The sequence below is a fragment of the Penicillium samsonianum genome (genome assembly GCF_028829775.1).
Source record: "Penicillium samsonianum strain IBT 33392 chromosome Unknown utg000008l_segment0_segment0, whole genome shotgun sequence".
Classification (NCBI taxonomy): Eukaryota; Fungi; Ascomycota; class Eurotiomycetes; order Eurotiales; family Aspergillaceae; genus Penicillium; species Penicillium samsonianum.
The window spans coordinates 134,573-150,533 of NW_026643266.1; the positions used below are offsets into that span (position 1 = coordinate 134,573).

Consider the following 15,961-nt stretch of genomic DNA (forward strand, 5'->3'; position numbering starts at 1 on the left):
ATTTTATTTCTCCAATGATGATCCTTCGAAATACGAAATACATCATCAAGATGTTGCGCAGATCTTTGCTTCTTCGAGTACTCTTGAATACTCGAATACTGGTCCCTAGCACCGCGAAGAGGTGCCTGCACATCGCTAGAGGCCTTGTTAACGCAGCAATCCCCTACGAAGCACATTTGTTGACGCAGAGCTCGTCCTGCGAAGCACATTTTTACACTCGCGGGGCTCAGGGCAGCGAGGGAGCACCTTTTACAACCACAGGGCTCATTGGCTGTGAGGTAGCGCAAGTCTTACATCGCTGGGCTCGTGGCAGCGACAGCCGTGGTCACGGAAGCTCTGAAGTCCTTGGTTTCGCAGCACCCCCCCTGCGAGGATTATTGTTGACGCAGACCCATCCTGCGAGACACAGTTGATAACGCAGAGCTTGTCCTGCGAGGAGCGCAAATCTTACATCGCTAGGCTCATTGTAGCGACAGCCGTGGCCACGGAGAATCCCAAGCCTGCAGATTGAAATCTGCAGACAAGAGAGGCACATTAGGATGCATCATAGTGTGAGGACAAGTCCTAATTTTTCTGGGCTGATAATCTGGCGCCTTTCATGCCACTTGAGCTTCGTCTCTTCATAAAGACCACTTGCGTACATATTCGTGACTGTCACCAGCTCGTTGATGGGCGTTCAGATGTTTAAACAAAGTTGAAAAAGTGTTTAAAAGAATTGGTCAACTAAGTCACACCTCGATTGTACCCGTGGTTTGCCCTCTTCGCCAAGAAGCACCCTCTCCTTCGTAGAAATCTCTGATTTCTGCGGTGAGTATTTTTTTTAAAACCTTTTGCGAAAGAATACATAGCACGAAAAATATGGTTCCATGGATCTTTAACCCTTCCGCCAATAAATTGCACATTGTCCTTGACCCCCGACTCAAATATTACTCCTTCCCCTTTACAAATTATTGCCAGTTTACTCTCTGACAGCATACATATAACCATTATTTCAAATTTCTTTCAATCGATATCCATTCGGAATGCCAACCCGCGTGACCAAGGCCCCTACCCTTTGGCCAGGCAAATACTCTGCCATGCTCGCCAAAACTCTTGAAGATGAAGCTAGAGCAGAAAAAAGCGCTCACCATGAAGATGCGATTGAATGTCAATCTGAATCCTCGGGGTCAACTCACACGGAGTGTGAAGGCGCACTGCCTGGCAAGGATGATCAATTTGGAAGCCGTCATGGCAGCAAGCCTCTACGCAAACCCGATCGAGAAACGGAACTGGTCGATTCGTCACCATGCAGACTGTACCAGCCTACAAATCTTGCGAACAACCGGTCAGTAAATATCTTGAACACTATGTATTTCCTTTGTCCACTTCTAATCAACCATGTCTAGATCTACAGGGCAAGTGAAGCCAGGACCTTTCAAAAGTTTATCCAAGAGAGAGGAGCAGATGGAACGATACAGAAAATCGGAAAGCAAGGTTACTAAACGACTAATCAAGAAAGGATTGGCTAGGGATATCGAAATTCTGAAGAGCGAGGTGGAGGATCTTAAACAAATGGTTATCGCTCAGCAGCCATCCCTGTCTGAGCGACGCAAGAGAAAGCGAGTCTCTTTCCAAGACGATGTCAGCTAAACAAAATAGGCAAGCCGAGGATCTTTGATGGAATGAAATATATCTCTTTTCTTCATGATTGCAACAGTGAGCATCTTTGAACAGCATGTTTTGCAATATGGTCTTTCATTTTGGTCACTCATTGCCTAAAGACTGATCTTGTCGTCTGACTTGTTCCACAAGCTGCCGTGCGGGATTTAAATTGTAATTTATAACACAGACACACGAAAACTTAGTTGTCAAACTCCAGTCCGATTAATATTCCAGTTGCTCTCCCATCCAAGAGACCAAGGTGCCAAAGTTGGCGCCAGCGACAAGGAAGATTCCATGTACAGGTGCCAAAGCTGCCGCGAGACCAAGCTTTGACAGCCAAGAATTTTCCGCGCCGCGGCCAATCGTGTGAAGTGCGATCGCATCCAAGTGCCTCTATGCAGTGGAATCAGAATGATATAGCGACCAACAAACAAGGCCAGCCCGAGACTACAACTGTTTCTCTCACAGTTAGTCGGTATATGGCCGGAGGCACTTCGATCAGATCTTCTTGGTTAACTCAGCCTGTGTCTTCTTGGTTATCTCAGCCTGTGAGTAAGCGGCAAGAGCTCACGACCAGTCTTCCCAATTTGGAGGTTGTTACTAACACACTGCTCTCAGATTGGTAAAACGATTGATTGAATGTTGCCGGGGGAAGATCGATACCATCTTCAGTAAGTTCAAGCTACAAATTTAGGAGCGCGCCGACTAATCGACGGGTTCGAACAACAGTCTTACAAGTTCTATACCCACTTCTCGGAGTTCCAATGACAAATATCCCTTTCCGCGCACAAAATCCTTTTCTCCAAGCCATACAGCGACATCTCGAATTCGATATTTCAATTCGTTCACAAGTGGCTCTTGGAGGAGTCTCTCATGGTTGGGTAGGCATGCCCGGAGGAACTGGAGCTAAACAGGCTTTTCAGATTCTTGGTGGAACATCGGGACAAGATACGGTGTAGCTCTTGCCGTCAAGCCGCTACTACCATCCAAAAATGGCAAAGATTGGTTTCCGGCATCCGACACGCTGCTGTCCACCGTCTTTCACAGGATCGTGAATCTCTCCTCCGCATGACCCGCGTCGCCATTGAATTCTCTCTCTGTATCGGTGGACTTTCGAGCGAGGAGAAGCTTCGCCGTCTATTGAAGTTCTTGGAAGATAGACTCCCAAATTCAGAACGCCGTCGAACGCAGTCAAGAGCACCAAGCTTCTTTGCCAAGACTGCGCCTCGAAGGTCTGAAAGACCGATTTCTGTTGCTGCCGAAACACTCCCAGAAAGTTCTTCACCAGATTGAAGCAATGTACAATTTGGAAGTGGAATGGTTCCTGCAAGCTGTATTCAGATGAACTCTACTTACTGGTTAAAATCTCTTGATGACAAAATACAAAGTGCTGTTGACGTGCATCTAGCAATATGTAGATGTGAAATGATCCGTTGAGTGGTCAGAAATACTGCGCTTGAATACGGATCGACCAGTGGAATCCCAGCGGCGGCTCAAGGGACAGCGGATCATGGAGATTTGGGTTTGGAGCCCAGAGAAGAAATCAGAATGATCTGTTAAAGTCCAGCACAGACCGCGTGACGCCAGCATCGCTTCGGTACCGGCCTTAAAGCACACGGTCGTCATCCTGAAAGTGGGACTACGTGCATTGTGTCTGTACCGCCAGGAAGCTGAGATACCGGCGAACAGAGCGTACAATTTAGCAGTATTTCATCGGCTGGAGCGCTACATTGCGGTGTCGAAGGAACAGTGGCCAACTATCTTGATGAACTAGTCCTGGTGCATGTTACTATAATAAAGGCTGTGATCAGCAATGAACCCTCAGTATGAGAGATATAACCAAGGTTTTATATCATTCCATGTATCCGTATGAAAAGGAGCAATCGCCATCTTTAAAAGTAAAAAAATAAAGAGGAAGTTCCAAAGTCAAAGGTAAGGATTCGAGCATGATGGCGGTGCCCTTGGAACAGGTCCGCCTACACATAACATCCTTGTCATGCAAAACCAGGAGGATTTTGTCAAAGTGCGATGCGGCCTGCAAAATACTGCGGACAGCGTATAAGGATTAACGATACTATCTGTGTTCCCATAGGGATACAGGAGATGGTAGCAAGGGGGCTCTGGAAAATGGAGAAAAGATCTGGATGCTTGTTGGCTCAAGATAACACGCCCGCTTGGATTTGATTGGATCGATGGTCGAAAGCAGAGTAGTCTTCAGAGTGAAGCGTGATTTGTTTCCGACCCACGCCTGAGTCACGAGGAAATAAACTTCGCGCAGACCGTGGGATCATGAGCGGGCCCGTCGATTAGTAGCCGAATCCCGGATCAAATCGATTTGATGAACCATGGAAACGCTCGCTCGGTGAGAGAATGCGGCTTTCATAAGGACTCAAGGTTGAACTTAATCGAAAGCTATCTATAGGCTTCTGCTCCAATTGTTTGTTGGATTGGCGTGAATAAATCTGTCCCAGAGTCCGAAAATTCAGAGGGAAAATCGAGGTACTTTCTCCAAGGTCTCACGCTGGCGAAATATAGTATATTGTAGAAGGAAACAACCTTATTCGTAAATTATCTCGGTCGCCAGATTAATGGTTAAGATGCGCTGGGTGCTTGAAATAAACTTTGTGGGCCGGCCGGGACCAATCGGTTTCTCGGTCTCTAGTGCACAAACCGGAGACTTTGTTTAGATCTACCATCTGCCCTTACATAATTGGCGTTGATTTCAAAAAGCTATCTGCTGGAGATGGCCGACTGGCGATCGAATTTGGCAGATGGGGAGGATGTGTCGCGCTCAAAGAGAGTATACTTTATACGAGGAAGGTTTATGCAGGACAGAAGACATAGCTTCTAGAACGTTCTACAGACCAGATAGAGAAAGCAGCAGCTTCCCACTCGACGGATTACCAATCACTCTCTTGCGAGGGCAACTAAACCACGGATCGGATCTCTGTTGCCAAAAGCTGTGTGTCATTCCAAATACCTCGTCTGCCCCAACCGACCTCCCAAGCAACAAAGACCTGTTCCATCCGTACGCTGACGCCCCTCCAAGTCTAGGCTTGCTGGACCTGTTTGAATCCTTCCAAATTCTTCTCCGGGCCGCAATTAGAACCTCCATGATCTACTGTCCCGTGGGTCATCGCTGAAATTTTCATCACAGGACCGTACCAGCGTCCGTCCACATTCGTAGGCGGTGTTTGATTGGTGCTACTGGTGTTTCTTGTGTCCAGATTCTCATCAGAGTGTGATAGTAGCGTTGCATATCGCGAGGTGGGCGACGATCGACGAGGAACCATCTCATGAGCCATGGTAGCTGAAATGACTCACTTAGTTGTCCTGGAAACTGGGCTCGGGTTCCTATTCTGGGCTTTCCAACAAGGTCTAGACTTTTTGATTCTCCGTTAAAGAATACAACCAATACCCTGAATTTGGGAGTATGTTCATAGTATCTGTACCGACAGGTAGGATAAGTATTAGTAGAGGCAACATCAGTTGGCCGCGAGCAACAGAAAATAAGTACCGTTCGAGCAGTGCGGGGCTAGGAGATAGACAAAATTCTAGTGGGATCAATGGGAGGCACTCCTTGAGGCCAACAACCGGTACAATCAAACGTGACTGTCTGCCACAAAGTGTCCAACCCATTATTCGGCATCTGTTGAAGCACTTCAACCCTCATGAAAGAGACGGTGACCGTGGCTAGTGACGATGGTCAAAACGGGCAGAGTAGTCTGCCACCGCGTTGAGCGATTTAATTACAAATTCAATGATATGTGAGAATCATATTCTTGCCGTATCACTGTCTTTTCAACAGTTGATGAAGTGGTTCACCATACTCAACGCAGGTTTTTGAAAGCAATGAATCCAGGTCGAAACTTGAGTCTGTAGGCCACAAAGTCTCCAAACACCATTTCAACATTGTTCAAATGTCTTCAACGCCAATAACGAGACAGTAATTCTCGCTACCATCTGCGCAACTGGTTCCTTGGTCGAGACGTAGCCGAAAAAATATAAAAGGAGCCGGATTCCCAGCCCAAAAAAATCAGGACTTCCGTCCTCACACTCCGATGTGTCATGGTGCCCTCTCGTGCCTACGGGCTTGAGAGCTTCCATGACCACGGCTGTTGCTGCCACGAGCCCAGCGATGTAAGACTGTGCTCCCTCGCTGCCACGAGCCCCGCGAGTGTAAGAAGGTGCTTCGCAGGATAGGTCTGCGTCAACAACAACCCTCGCAGGATAGGCTCTGCGTCAACAACTGTGTCTCGCAGGATAGGCTCTGCGTCAACAACTGTGTCTTGCAGGATAGGCTCTGCGTCAACAACTGTGTCTTGCAGGATAGGCTCTGCGTCAACAACTGTGTCTTGCAGGATAGGCTCTGCGTTATCAACTGTGTCTCGCAGGATAGGCTCTGCGTCAACAACTGTGTCTCGCAGGATAGGCTCTGCGTCAACAACTGTGTCTTGCAGGATAGGCTCTGCGTCAACAACTGTGTCTCGCAGGATAGGCTCTGCGTCAACAACTGTGTCTTGCAGGATAGGCTCTGCGTCAACAACTGTGTCTCGCAGGATAGGCTCTGCGTCAACAACTGTGTCTCGCAGGATAGGCTCTGCGTCAACAATAATCCTCGCAGGGGGGTGCTGCGAAACCAAGGACTTCAGAGCTTCCGTGACTACGGCTGTCGCTGCCACGAGCCCAGCGATGTAAGACTTGCGCTCCCTCACAGCCAATGAGCCCTGTGACTGTAAAAATGTGCTCAGTCATGGCAAGACTTGGCTCGCCAAGGACTTGCCATCGCTCCCCAGCGATGTGCAGGCACCTCTCCGTGGTGCTGGGGACTAGTATTCGAGTAGCTCAAGGGCATTCGAAGAAGCAAAGACCTGTACAACATCTTCATCTTCTTCGTATTCCGAAGTATCATCTTTGGAGAGATAGAGTGAGCGCTAGATAGATGCCTATCAATCACCAGAATCGTAAATTCACGACTGAATCTTCTTCGCTATCGAGCGCCGTATTCCCCACCCTCCTGTCTTGATAGTTTGCGGTATGCTAGTTCATCCGCCGCAATAAAATCCATCTGCGATCAGAGCGCAGAGCGAATAGAGACTTGAGTGTTTGGGTGCGTCGCGGATGTGTTGATGAGCGTTGATTAACGTTGATGAACGTCGATGATCGTTGATGAACATTGGTGAATGTTGATGATCGTTGATGGTCGTTAATGAACGTTGATGAACATTAATCGTTGACGAGGGTGTTGATGTGGTACACGGCCGGGCGGTGAAGTTGAGTGGTCAACGTCTCACGGCCTTAGCGCGAGCCTTTTCTTGGCTCTTCCATGCTTCCTGATTTCGATCAACACCTTCTTCCACTTCCGCCTCGTTTTTTCTTGATGGGCCTTTTCGCTCAATTTATATTCTTTATACTTCATGTTTTTGACCTGGGTGGAATTGATGATACCGGTGATCTGTATATGACGGCGCGAATTGTCATATCTAGCATGGCGTGCCCCCATAATAGCCTGGGTAGAATCGAATTCCCGCTGTAGCTGGAGAGCCAACATAGCCTGCGCTTCAGCACCCTTTGCAAGCTTTGCTAGCGCATCTTTGAAACGCTGAGTAGTAGGATCGTATTGATTAAGACGATGGCTGATTCTTCGAATTCTCTCAGCTGTTTTTGGAGTGCTGAATTCGGTGTTTTGAGAGCCAGTTGACGGAGTATCCTGCCGGGGTAAATTGTCATGATATGGATCGTACGACTCCAATTCATCAGTAATAAGCTTGGAATTAATAGGCCAGAGGCCTGTTAATTTAAATCCAAGCTTAATTGTATGCGGCTGGAAGGCATTTCGTCTGATTTCGCCAATTGAGTATAGGAATTCATCCTTCGAGAATTTGCGGCATCCAGTCATAGTAGCCGCTTCAACAGCCTCACTATGCCAGTGTTTATACACGCTAAATACCCCGACATCAAGAGGCTGTAGTATATGGCTAGTATGGGAGAGTAAGAAGAATAAAATGATATTATTCTTCTCACAAAATTCAACGAATTGACGCGTCAAATGTGATCCAAAACGGTCGCATAAAACAAGCCTCTTTCTACCAATTGTACGACCAATTGTCCATTTGTGGAAGAGCTGAATCCACTGATATGCTAGAGTATCGTTGATATACCCAGTATCAGTTACAGATATATGCTCGTCACCTTCAATCGCGTCAAACCAACGTAGTAATGCCTGCTTAGCACTTAAAATTATAAGCGGTGGGCAGGTAAAACCATCGGCCGAAACAGCCTCTAAAACCGTGACAGATTCACGATTAGTGACAGATCCATTGAATAGCTTCTTTTTTGGGTGCCTAGTAATGATGAATTGATCGCGTCCGACGCCAATTTGAAAGCCAGTTTCGTCAAAATTGTAGATATCTTGTTGGCATATACCATGCTCAGTCACCACACGTTGATAGTCTTGAAACCACCTTTCCACCACAGTTTTATCAAGTGCAGAAGCTCTCTCGACGTCAAGAGCTCGCCGGCGTCGTACATAGTACTCGGGATGCCGTTTCATAAAACGTTGTAGCCAGTGGTCGCCAATTTTTGGTGGTGGAATAGATTCGTCATGGTGGGATTCTTCAAGAATTGAATTGGCGGCAATAGCGATTTGGCGACGGTTTATCGACGCTCCGACCACGTCAAAGTAATCAATATATTCACATAAAGCCTTCTCTTGTGCAGGATTGAGCTTCCTGCCATTAGGTTGTCGTTGAAAAAGCGATTTTCCCCCTTTCCATCGGTGGCGTAGTCGGTTTACAGGAACCGCGAATTCTCGCGCAGTCTTCGCGATATTAGGTTTAGATTGCTCAGTGAGAGATTCGAGAGCTTTAAGAAGCTGATTCTCTATATCTTTATTATTTTTAGGCATGGTTGGTGGGGTGGTTTAGGATCAAAGTGAAAAGGTGGGATTTAGAAAAAATCTACGGTTTGGATGGGATGTACGGTATGGATGGCGGACCCTCGCTATGCGAGGTCCTTCACCCACATGAACAAGATCATCTAAATGAACAATTGTTTTAAATCCTACCACTTTCTCTTGAATTGTTAACCACCCCACCCACCATGCCTAAAAACAACAGAGATATAGAGGATCTGATTCTTAAAGCCATCGACTCTCTCTCTGAGCAATCTAAACCTAATATCTCGAAGACTGCACGAGAATTCGCGGTTCCAATTGGACGACTACGACGCCGGTGGTTAGGTGGAAAATCGCTTTTTCAGCGTCAACCCAACGGTCGGAAACTAAGTCCTGGACAGGAGAAGGCTCTATGTGAATATATCGATTACTTTGACTCCGTGGGTGCATCGATAAATCGTCGTCAAATTGCTATTGCAGCCAATTCAATTCTCGAATACCGATTCGGCTACAAACCCCCCCAGATCAGCGACCAGTGGCTAAAACGTCTCATGAAACGGCATCCCGAGTACCGCTATTCCATGCTCTCCAGACTTTACACTCCAAAAATAAATGTCATTATCAACCCCGCGTTGATAGTCGTGGTAGATATAAATAGTTCGAGTAATGAACTAGATTTGTAATCTGTTTTCCTTGGGTATTTGACTAAAACCAGTAATCACTAAATAAATGTTACTAGAAACTAGGGGTAAATAAACATGAGGTGCCCTTACAAAATATGTATTTCTCTCACTATAATAGTGTCAAGTTACAAGAAACCGTAGAGACACCAATTCGTCGCAGATAAGAGAGAAAATCATTGTTCCGTTTTAAGGTAAATCAAAATACATGAGAATTTTAGCAAATTTAGATGATTCAAGAGCAACTACTACGTCAAAAGGATTGTATTGACTATGACTAGTGTAAGTAACCGTTTCTTATTTTGCTGAACCATCGGGTTATGCTGGAGATTTATGCATTTTTGGGCGGCTTTGGACACTCTTGGACACTTTGGGCAGTCCATGGGCGACACCTATCTCCCAGTCCAAAGTGGGTCCGATCCAAGTCCGCCCATGGGTGGACTTTGGACGCCCTGGGGGTGTCCATGGACGGGTTTTGGCGAGGTCTAGTCAAGCGCTCTAGGGAACGAATTTAAATCCTGTAATTTGGTTTCCATGCAGCGAACCACGAAACAATTATCTGGGGAGTCAATAATGGCATCTTCATTTCGAGTTCCGTCATCCGGTATCCGGCTCTTCCTTGCGAACGCAACATTTGCACACCATTTGCTCAGGCGGTAGGTATCCCTCGAAGCAGTGAGCATAGACTAAGATTTATTGGAACCCCGGAACCCCGGAACCCCAAGACCCCAAAACCAGTTTCGCGCTTCACTAATCTGTCTAATATTAGACTGAAACGGGGACGCTTGAGTTTCCTGTTCAATTCAAGCAACGGGGCTCCACGGCATGGGGATAAGAATCCGGCTTTGCATGGTCTGGATGAGAGGAGCGGTCTTGTACATTATCTCAGCCCAGCCTTCAACGCCCCACGACTCCTCGCGGCGCACCTTGCGTTCCTCCAGATTGGCGAACTGCCAGAGGTCTCCCGAAATGGCCGGTAGGGTTTGGTGTTTGTTCCTCGACGGTTCCGGCGTGAAAACCTGGAGCAGTCGTTTTCCGAAGTGGTCGACACGGTGGTGTTCTGAATGGCTTCAACTTCAGATGTTTAATCATGGTGGTGTGGATATACTAAATGACTCAAGGAGGATATTGGGTGTTGAACTATGAGCGCCCTCTATTACAGTAGTTTTTCTAAGTATTTGTCTTCACCGACAATTCGTAGTCTCTATCTTTCACATTTTCCAAATCCAAGAGCGGCTATCTACGGATTATGTGGGCGCCTTGCATAGTCCAATTAACCGGCCCTTACATACACATTTGACCGTTACATACCGGTTACGACGAGTATAATCGTACTCGTGAGAATAAATGTCGCGCGATGTTGCCGTCTTTTTCGAAGTATAGACTTCTTGACGGCACGATCGGCGGCGGGCTGGACCCAGCGATCTATTTTTAGACTCCACCATAAGCGGTCCTTTGCCTCTCAGTCAATGACAGAGTAAGCGAAATGCGTGGATGAAGAACGTATTGTGGACGCGCGAACTTAGAGCTGATAATGACATCAAATGACATACGATAACGCACACTTCACCGCTGCATCTATAGACTATAGACCCCCAAGCGAGTCACATCCATTTGAGCGAATTGTTCGCAAACTGAGAGTATATTTGTATTGCCACATGAGACATGTAACAATGTGCAGTGCTGCAGTATATGCAGTCGAAGCACGCTGTGTCGACGGACAACGCATGTCCCGCGTAGATCGATCGCGTGTTGAATTGAAGTTGCATTTCACTTGCGTGAAGCCTTCTTCTCGTACCCTTCTCGTATCTCATGTATTTTTGCTACAATAACTACTAAACCTTGAATCAAATTTCCTCGACCAGTCATTTGAAGATTGGCTCATTGTGGAGAGATTGGGTACGTGGGATTGCTATTCCACTGTTCATGGCGGGGATAGGGGAGATTATTTTGGATGGTGCAGGGTTGTATACGCCCTGTTCTTGTGAAGACTCACGTTGCAGATAGTGGCTAGTAACAGAATGGAAATTTGAGCTATCTAGTTTATACAACACCGGTCGTACTGCTTGCGTGGTTGGCAACTTTCTGCATAGAGCAACGACATCTTCCCAGGAACAATGGTAACTTTCACACGGACACTCCTGACTGGGATTGTGGCTCCATAACCCCTCGTATTGAAGTTTGTTCTATCCCTTCAGCGCCCTCAGCAGTATTGACCGAAGCCAGTGCGCCCCACCAGATGAGGAGTCGAACATACTTTGAAGATTGACTGCCGCATGGCAATCAGCGATTACTCGGCAGGGAATGATTCGGTGCTAAAAGTATTCCTTCTATCGTAAATGCACTCACTAGAATAGACGTGCATCAGAACAAAGGCCTGGTCTGACTTGTTGATCAGCGAAGTCTCCTATCCATAAAATCCACAAGTGGCCGGTCGTTTTATACATCACGGTGTTTGGGCATCGAAAAGAATATTAGATATGAATAGTCCGTTTTTGTGGGTTTACACGCATTGAACTAGTCTGTTTGCGCTTGAAAGTGAGAAGTAACGCTGGAGTTGGGGTGAGTTGTCGAGCAGCCACGCACGTATTCAGCCAGCCCTGTTTCATCTGCAGAATCACAATTAGGCCCCGAGTACAAGGTTACCTGGTACATTTGAGCCGAAAATGAAGAAAACACCACGCTTGTAATACAGTAGAAATGTCCGCGGTGCATCTGTAAAACTGGACTTCGCATACCTGAGAATTACAAGCTCCGTTCCATGTGTCTAACAAATTGACTCTGTGGAGAGTGGATCTAGTTCACCGGGATTTCGATTTTATCGAATATCTTGGCCCAACATAGAGTGAGACCGGTGCTGTCCTGGTGCAGAGTACTTTTCCCGACGATATAAATTGGCGGCTTCTCCTTTCACGAGTTGCGAACGGCAACCAAGCCACATCATGTCCGTGCCAGAATCTTCGCTGGTAGCTCAGTCTGCCTCTCCCGCTATCAGCAATATTCAGTGGACTCCGGATGGCACAGCGCGAATCTTTAGCCAGCTCAAGAGCGGCTACAACCACACCGTCTCCGCTATGTGGCAAGCCGAACGGCAACTGCACAAGGTGAGTACACCTCATTTTACACCTCGGAAGGTGGCATGCTCTAAACAATGTCCGAAGTCCATGTTTATCTACCCAGTCTTCTTGTCAACCGATCCAGACTTGGAAGAGCGTATTCCAGGTCTCCCTGACCAGTACATACGGGGACTGAACAAGCTCCTACCCTTTCTATCTACTCTGGTTGCAAAAGGCCTTCATTCAGTTATTCTATTCGGCACATTGCTTGGCAGCCACCCTAAGGACAACATTGGCTCCATGGCAGATAGCCCCGAAGGCCCCATAAGGCCCGCAATTCCACTTATTCGCCAGAGCTTTCCCAATCTTTATATCATTGCCGACGTAAGTCTCTGCGAATACACAGATCATGGACACAGCTCCGTCCTGTTCAAAGACGGCACAGTCAACAATGAGGCAACTGTCACACGTGTCTCTGATATGGCGCTGTCTTTCGCTCGAGCTGGCGCAAACTGTGTGGCTCCATCTGATATGAGCGACGGTCGTATCCGTGCAATCAAGCTGAAACTTCTCGAAGTCCGACTCGAAGGTAAAGTCGCCATCATGTCATATTCCGCAAAATACGCCAGTTGTCTCTACGGGCCTTTCCGTGAGGCTGTCTCTTCCAAGCTTGTCACAGACGAGCACAAGCGCTATCTACTGCCACCTCCCGCCCGCAAACTCGCTCAGAAAGTCATCCTCCGCGATATGCACGAGGGCGCCGATATGATCATTGTCAAGCCGGGTTATGCAGATATCATCAGCGATGCCAAGAGCATAGCCCATGTTCCGGTTGTTGCCATGCAAGTATCTGGCGAGTTTGCCATGCTCCACGCCGCTGCTCGTGCTGGTGTCTTTGATTTGAAAACCATGGCCTTTGAAACAACAGAGGTCATTGTCCGCGCAGGCGCCGATGCGGTCATCAGCTATTTTACTCCAAGTTTCTTAGATTGGCTGATTTAAAGTGTTGTGAATCTTCCAAAGTGAGGAGGAGAGATAAACACTATCACTAGAAATAAATTCTAGAAATCCCTTCATTTAAGAGTCAACGGGGACGAGGAAAAACCCTTTTCGTAGTTTAGCGCAAGTTTAGATTTTGTCAGAGCATGGAGTGGTATCTTACCACTAACAAGCGATTGGTTACCCAGGAGCCCACATTTCCTTGTGTTTTGTATGGTAAATTGTTTCAATTGGCAATCTCGGTATAATAACCACCGAGTATGGTCACGTTCCGAGGGTATTTCAACCTGCCCTCGACCGCATGTTTTCTAATTAATCAATCATTCTATTTATCCTGAATTGGTTCCGCTTGATCTCATTCGTCCTAAACGCATACTAGTCCATACAGTTTTAGCCTGTTTTGACAGATTTCTACTTCCGGTGTACGGTATACGGTACCCAGACACAGCAACGAACACATCAAGCCATCGTGGACAAGCTTTGATATGGCTACTCAAAGGCAATCTGTCTTTCTTTTGCGCGCGCAAATTGATCCTACTGGCCAGGCAAAGTAGGCTGTCAGCGCGTGGGCAGAGACTCAACGCGCAATACATTTGGTCTTCATTATGTTTCATTTCGTTTAATGGATCACATAGAATTGCGTTTAGCAAGTCGCCTATACTGGTTATCACTTTCTGTCTCCAATAAGCAGAATCCCGTGTTTATAGGTCAAGACCGTCCAGTGGCTTCCGGGCAACAACTCTCATGACTTTCAAAGGCGGGGACTTTCCCTCCGCACACAAACTCCAGTGCTGCTCAATCAACTGTCCAGCCCGTTTTGATGCCGCCTCTTCGTCGGCAACCTGACCAGATCGCAACAAAAGACTTGCATACAACGTCTCTATTATCGAAGCGAGCCTTTTCTCCGTTTCAAGACGGAGATCACTATTCGCACTTGAGAGATAATGAAGCCTCACAACGTCGATCAAGCCGGCTTTTTTGCACTCCTCGTACACCTTGGCCGATGCTGCGAAACATTTACCCTCGGCTTTCAACGAAAAATCGAAACACCGTCGGATCTCCTGAATCACGGGGTTGTCGGCTGATATGTAGGCTTCCTCGTCGATTTCCTCCCATTGAAGAAAACCACCAGGCTCTTCATAAGTAGAATCAAAGTGGTTAGTGTTGGCCCGATGAACGTGAACGTATTGGGAGACACATACTCAAGATGGCGGAAAGATTGGAGATTGCAGTCCTATAGTCGGTTTCTTCGAGAGCAGCAACAAGTAGTCTCACATGGACCACGTCATATCTGTTCCAATGTTCCTTGGGAAATGGTAATGTTATATCCTGAACAGAGAACTTGAAATTCCCTGGATTTTCAGGAAATTGATCCGCCGAGATGTCAAACCCATGATAGTAGCTGTTGGTGTTGGTTTTCTCCAAGACTTTCGAAACATCCTTCAGCCAGATACTTGTCAAGTTTGCATATATCAGTCTTCTGGGCTTGTTATAATTCGACAGCAGACTCACCCGGTTCCAGTTCCCACATCTGCAACAGAAAGCACGCCTTCTGTAGGAATCGATGGATGGATCAGGAGTTTTTCGGTCACTTTTGATAGGACATTGTGCTGCGCATCAAGCCTAGAAGGATCAGTTACACTTTTCATCAGACATTTTGCCCTATTTTCGATTTGTCTGTGGACGCCTACCGCTCTGATTCCTTTTTGTTTCTACCGAAAACATATTTGTCTTGAAAATCGGTCATTGGATTTTGCTGGCTTTGTCTGTTTAATGACAGGATGAATGATAGATGACGAAGGAGAGATCTTCAAGAGGAAATGTAGAGAAACTCAACATTTGAATTGCCGCACCAGGTTAAGGGAGAGGAAGAAAATTTATCCTGCCTTCAGGACATCGGCACGGGACCAATTGAAGTCTGACTGCCTTCGACACAGTGCATCTCCATCTATCTGATCTTCCCTTTGGAACCAGTCGCAAGCCGTGGTTTTGACCAATACAGTTAACAGGGGTCAAAGCACGACAAATGATGTTAAGGATACATAATAAGATGTGAAAAATAGTGAAAATAAGCGGTGGAGCAGGATGTGACCTGGCGTAGCTGAAAGATGCGGAGAAGATAAGTGTACATCATGCCAACACAAACATGCAGGCAGATCTGCATGCCGAGAACACAGATCAGCTGACCCCGCTTATCGTAACGTATGGTAACCTTGAACAGGGCGCTTGGCACGATTACTGGCGTCTACTAGGATCCGGCCACCCTAGGTGGAACAATGTTTCATGTGGTTGAACGAATCGCGCTGATCGAATTTGCAGATGTTGAACTTTCTCCTCCACCACGTCCACTGGAACATGTGCACTATTGTTCAATAGTGAAACTTAAATTCCAAGATCTGCATCGCTTTACATAATCATATGCGAACTCAAAATTCGATTATACGCCCCCAAGTCCCCTTCCCAAGTCCATCCAGCATCGGATCGACAGAGCCCCAGAAGCCGAGGAACAAGGTCAATGTCCTCGGAAAACTCCATTCGAGTCCCAACCCACAGCGCATATTACCTGAGAGCCTCAGTGGTTGTTTTCGTCTAGACAAGACCAGAGTCAGACTCCCGGCTTATGACCCATTGCCACCCGGAAGCAACTGAAGACAATGATCAAGCTTAGCTCGTGACAGTCCCTTCGCTTG

General features: G+C 47.0%; 5 protein-coding genes across 5 annotated transcripts; 4 read left to right on the forward strand and 1 right to left on the reverse strand.

The window, feature by feature from the left end:
* Window positions 1-1,022: 1,022 nt before the first annotated feature.
* On the forward strand, window positions 1,023-1,629 carry N7471_013014 (uncharacterized protein; the record flags this gene model as incomplete). The annotated part of the gene is made up of 2 exons (XM_057285733.1): window positions 1,023-1,324; window positions 1,386-1,629. The coding sequence occupies 2 exons, from the start codon at window positions 1,023-1,025 to the stop codon at window positions 1,627-1,629; spliced, it is 546 nt and encodes a 181-aa protein (XP_057129726.1).
* A 1,080-nt stretch (window positions 1,630-2,709) lies between these two features.
* Window positions 2,710-2,934, forward strand: N7471_013015 (uncharacterized protein; the record flags this gene model as incomplete). Its single annotated transcript, XM_057285734.1, has 1 exon — window positions 2,710-2,934. One exon carries the CDS (start codon window positions 2,710-2,712, stop codon window positions 2,932-2,934), a length of 225 nt encoding a protein of 74 aa, XP_057129727.1.
* Window positions 2,935-9,789: 6,855 nt separating this feature from the next.
* Window positions 9,790-10,196, forward strand: N7471_013016 (uncharacterized protein; the record flags this gene model as incomplete). The annotated part of the gene is made up of 2 exons (XM_057285735.1): window positions 9,790-9,872; window positions 9,986-10,196. The coding sequence occupies 2 exons, from the start codon at window positions 9,790-9,792 to the stop codon at window positions 10,194-10,196; spliced, it is 294 nt and encodes a 97-aa protein (XP_057129728.1).
* A 1,962-nt stretch (window positions 10,197-12,158) lies between these two features.
* N7471_013017 (uncharacterized protein) lies at window positions 12,159-13,274 on the forward strand (the record flags this gene model as incomplete). Its single annotated transcript, XM_057285736.1, has 1 exon — window positions 12,159-13,274. One exon carries the CDS (start codon window positions 12,159-12,161, stop codon window positions 13,272-13,274), a length of 1,116 nt encoding a protein of 371 aa, XP_057129729.1.
* A 698-nt stretch (window positions 13,275-13,972) lies between these two features.
* Window positions 13,973-15,018, reverse strand: N7471_013018 (class I SAM-dependent methyltransferase; the record flags this gene model as incomplete). The annotated part of the gene is made up of 4 exons (XM_057285737.1): window positions 13,973-14,406; window positions 14,474-14,724; window positions 14,784-14,894; window positions 14,963-15,018. 4 exons carry the CDS (start codon window positions 15,016-15,018, stop codon window positions 13,973-13,975), a joined length of 852 nt encoding a protein of 283 aa, XP_057129730.1.
* Window positions 15,019-15,961: the final 943 nt, after the last annotated feature.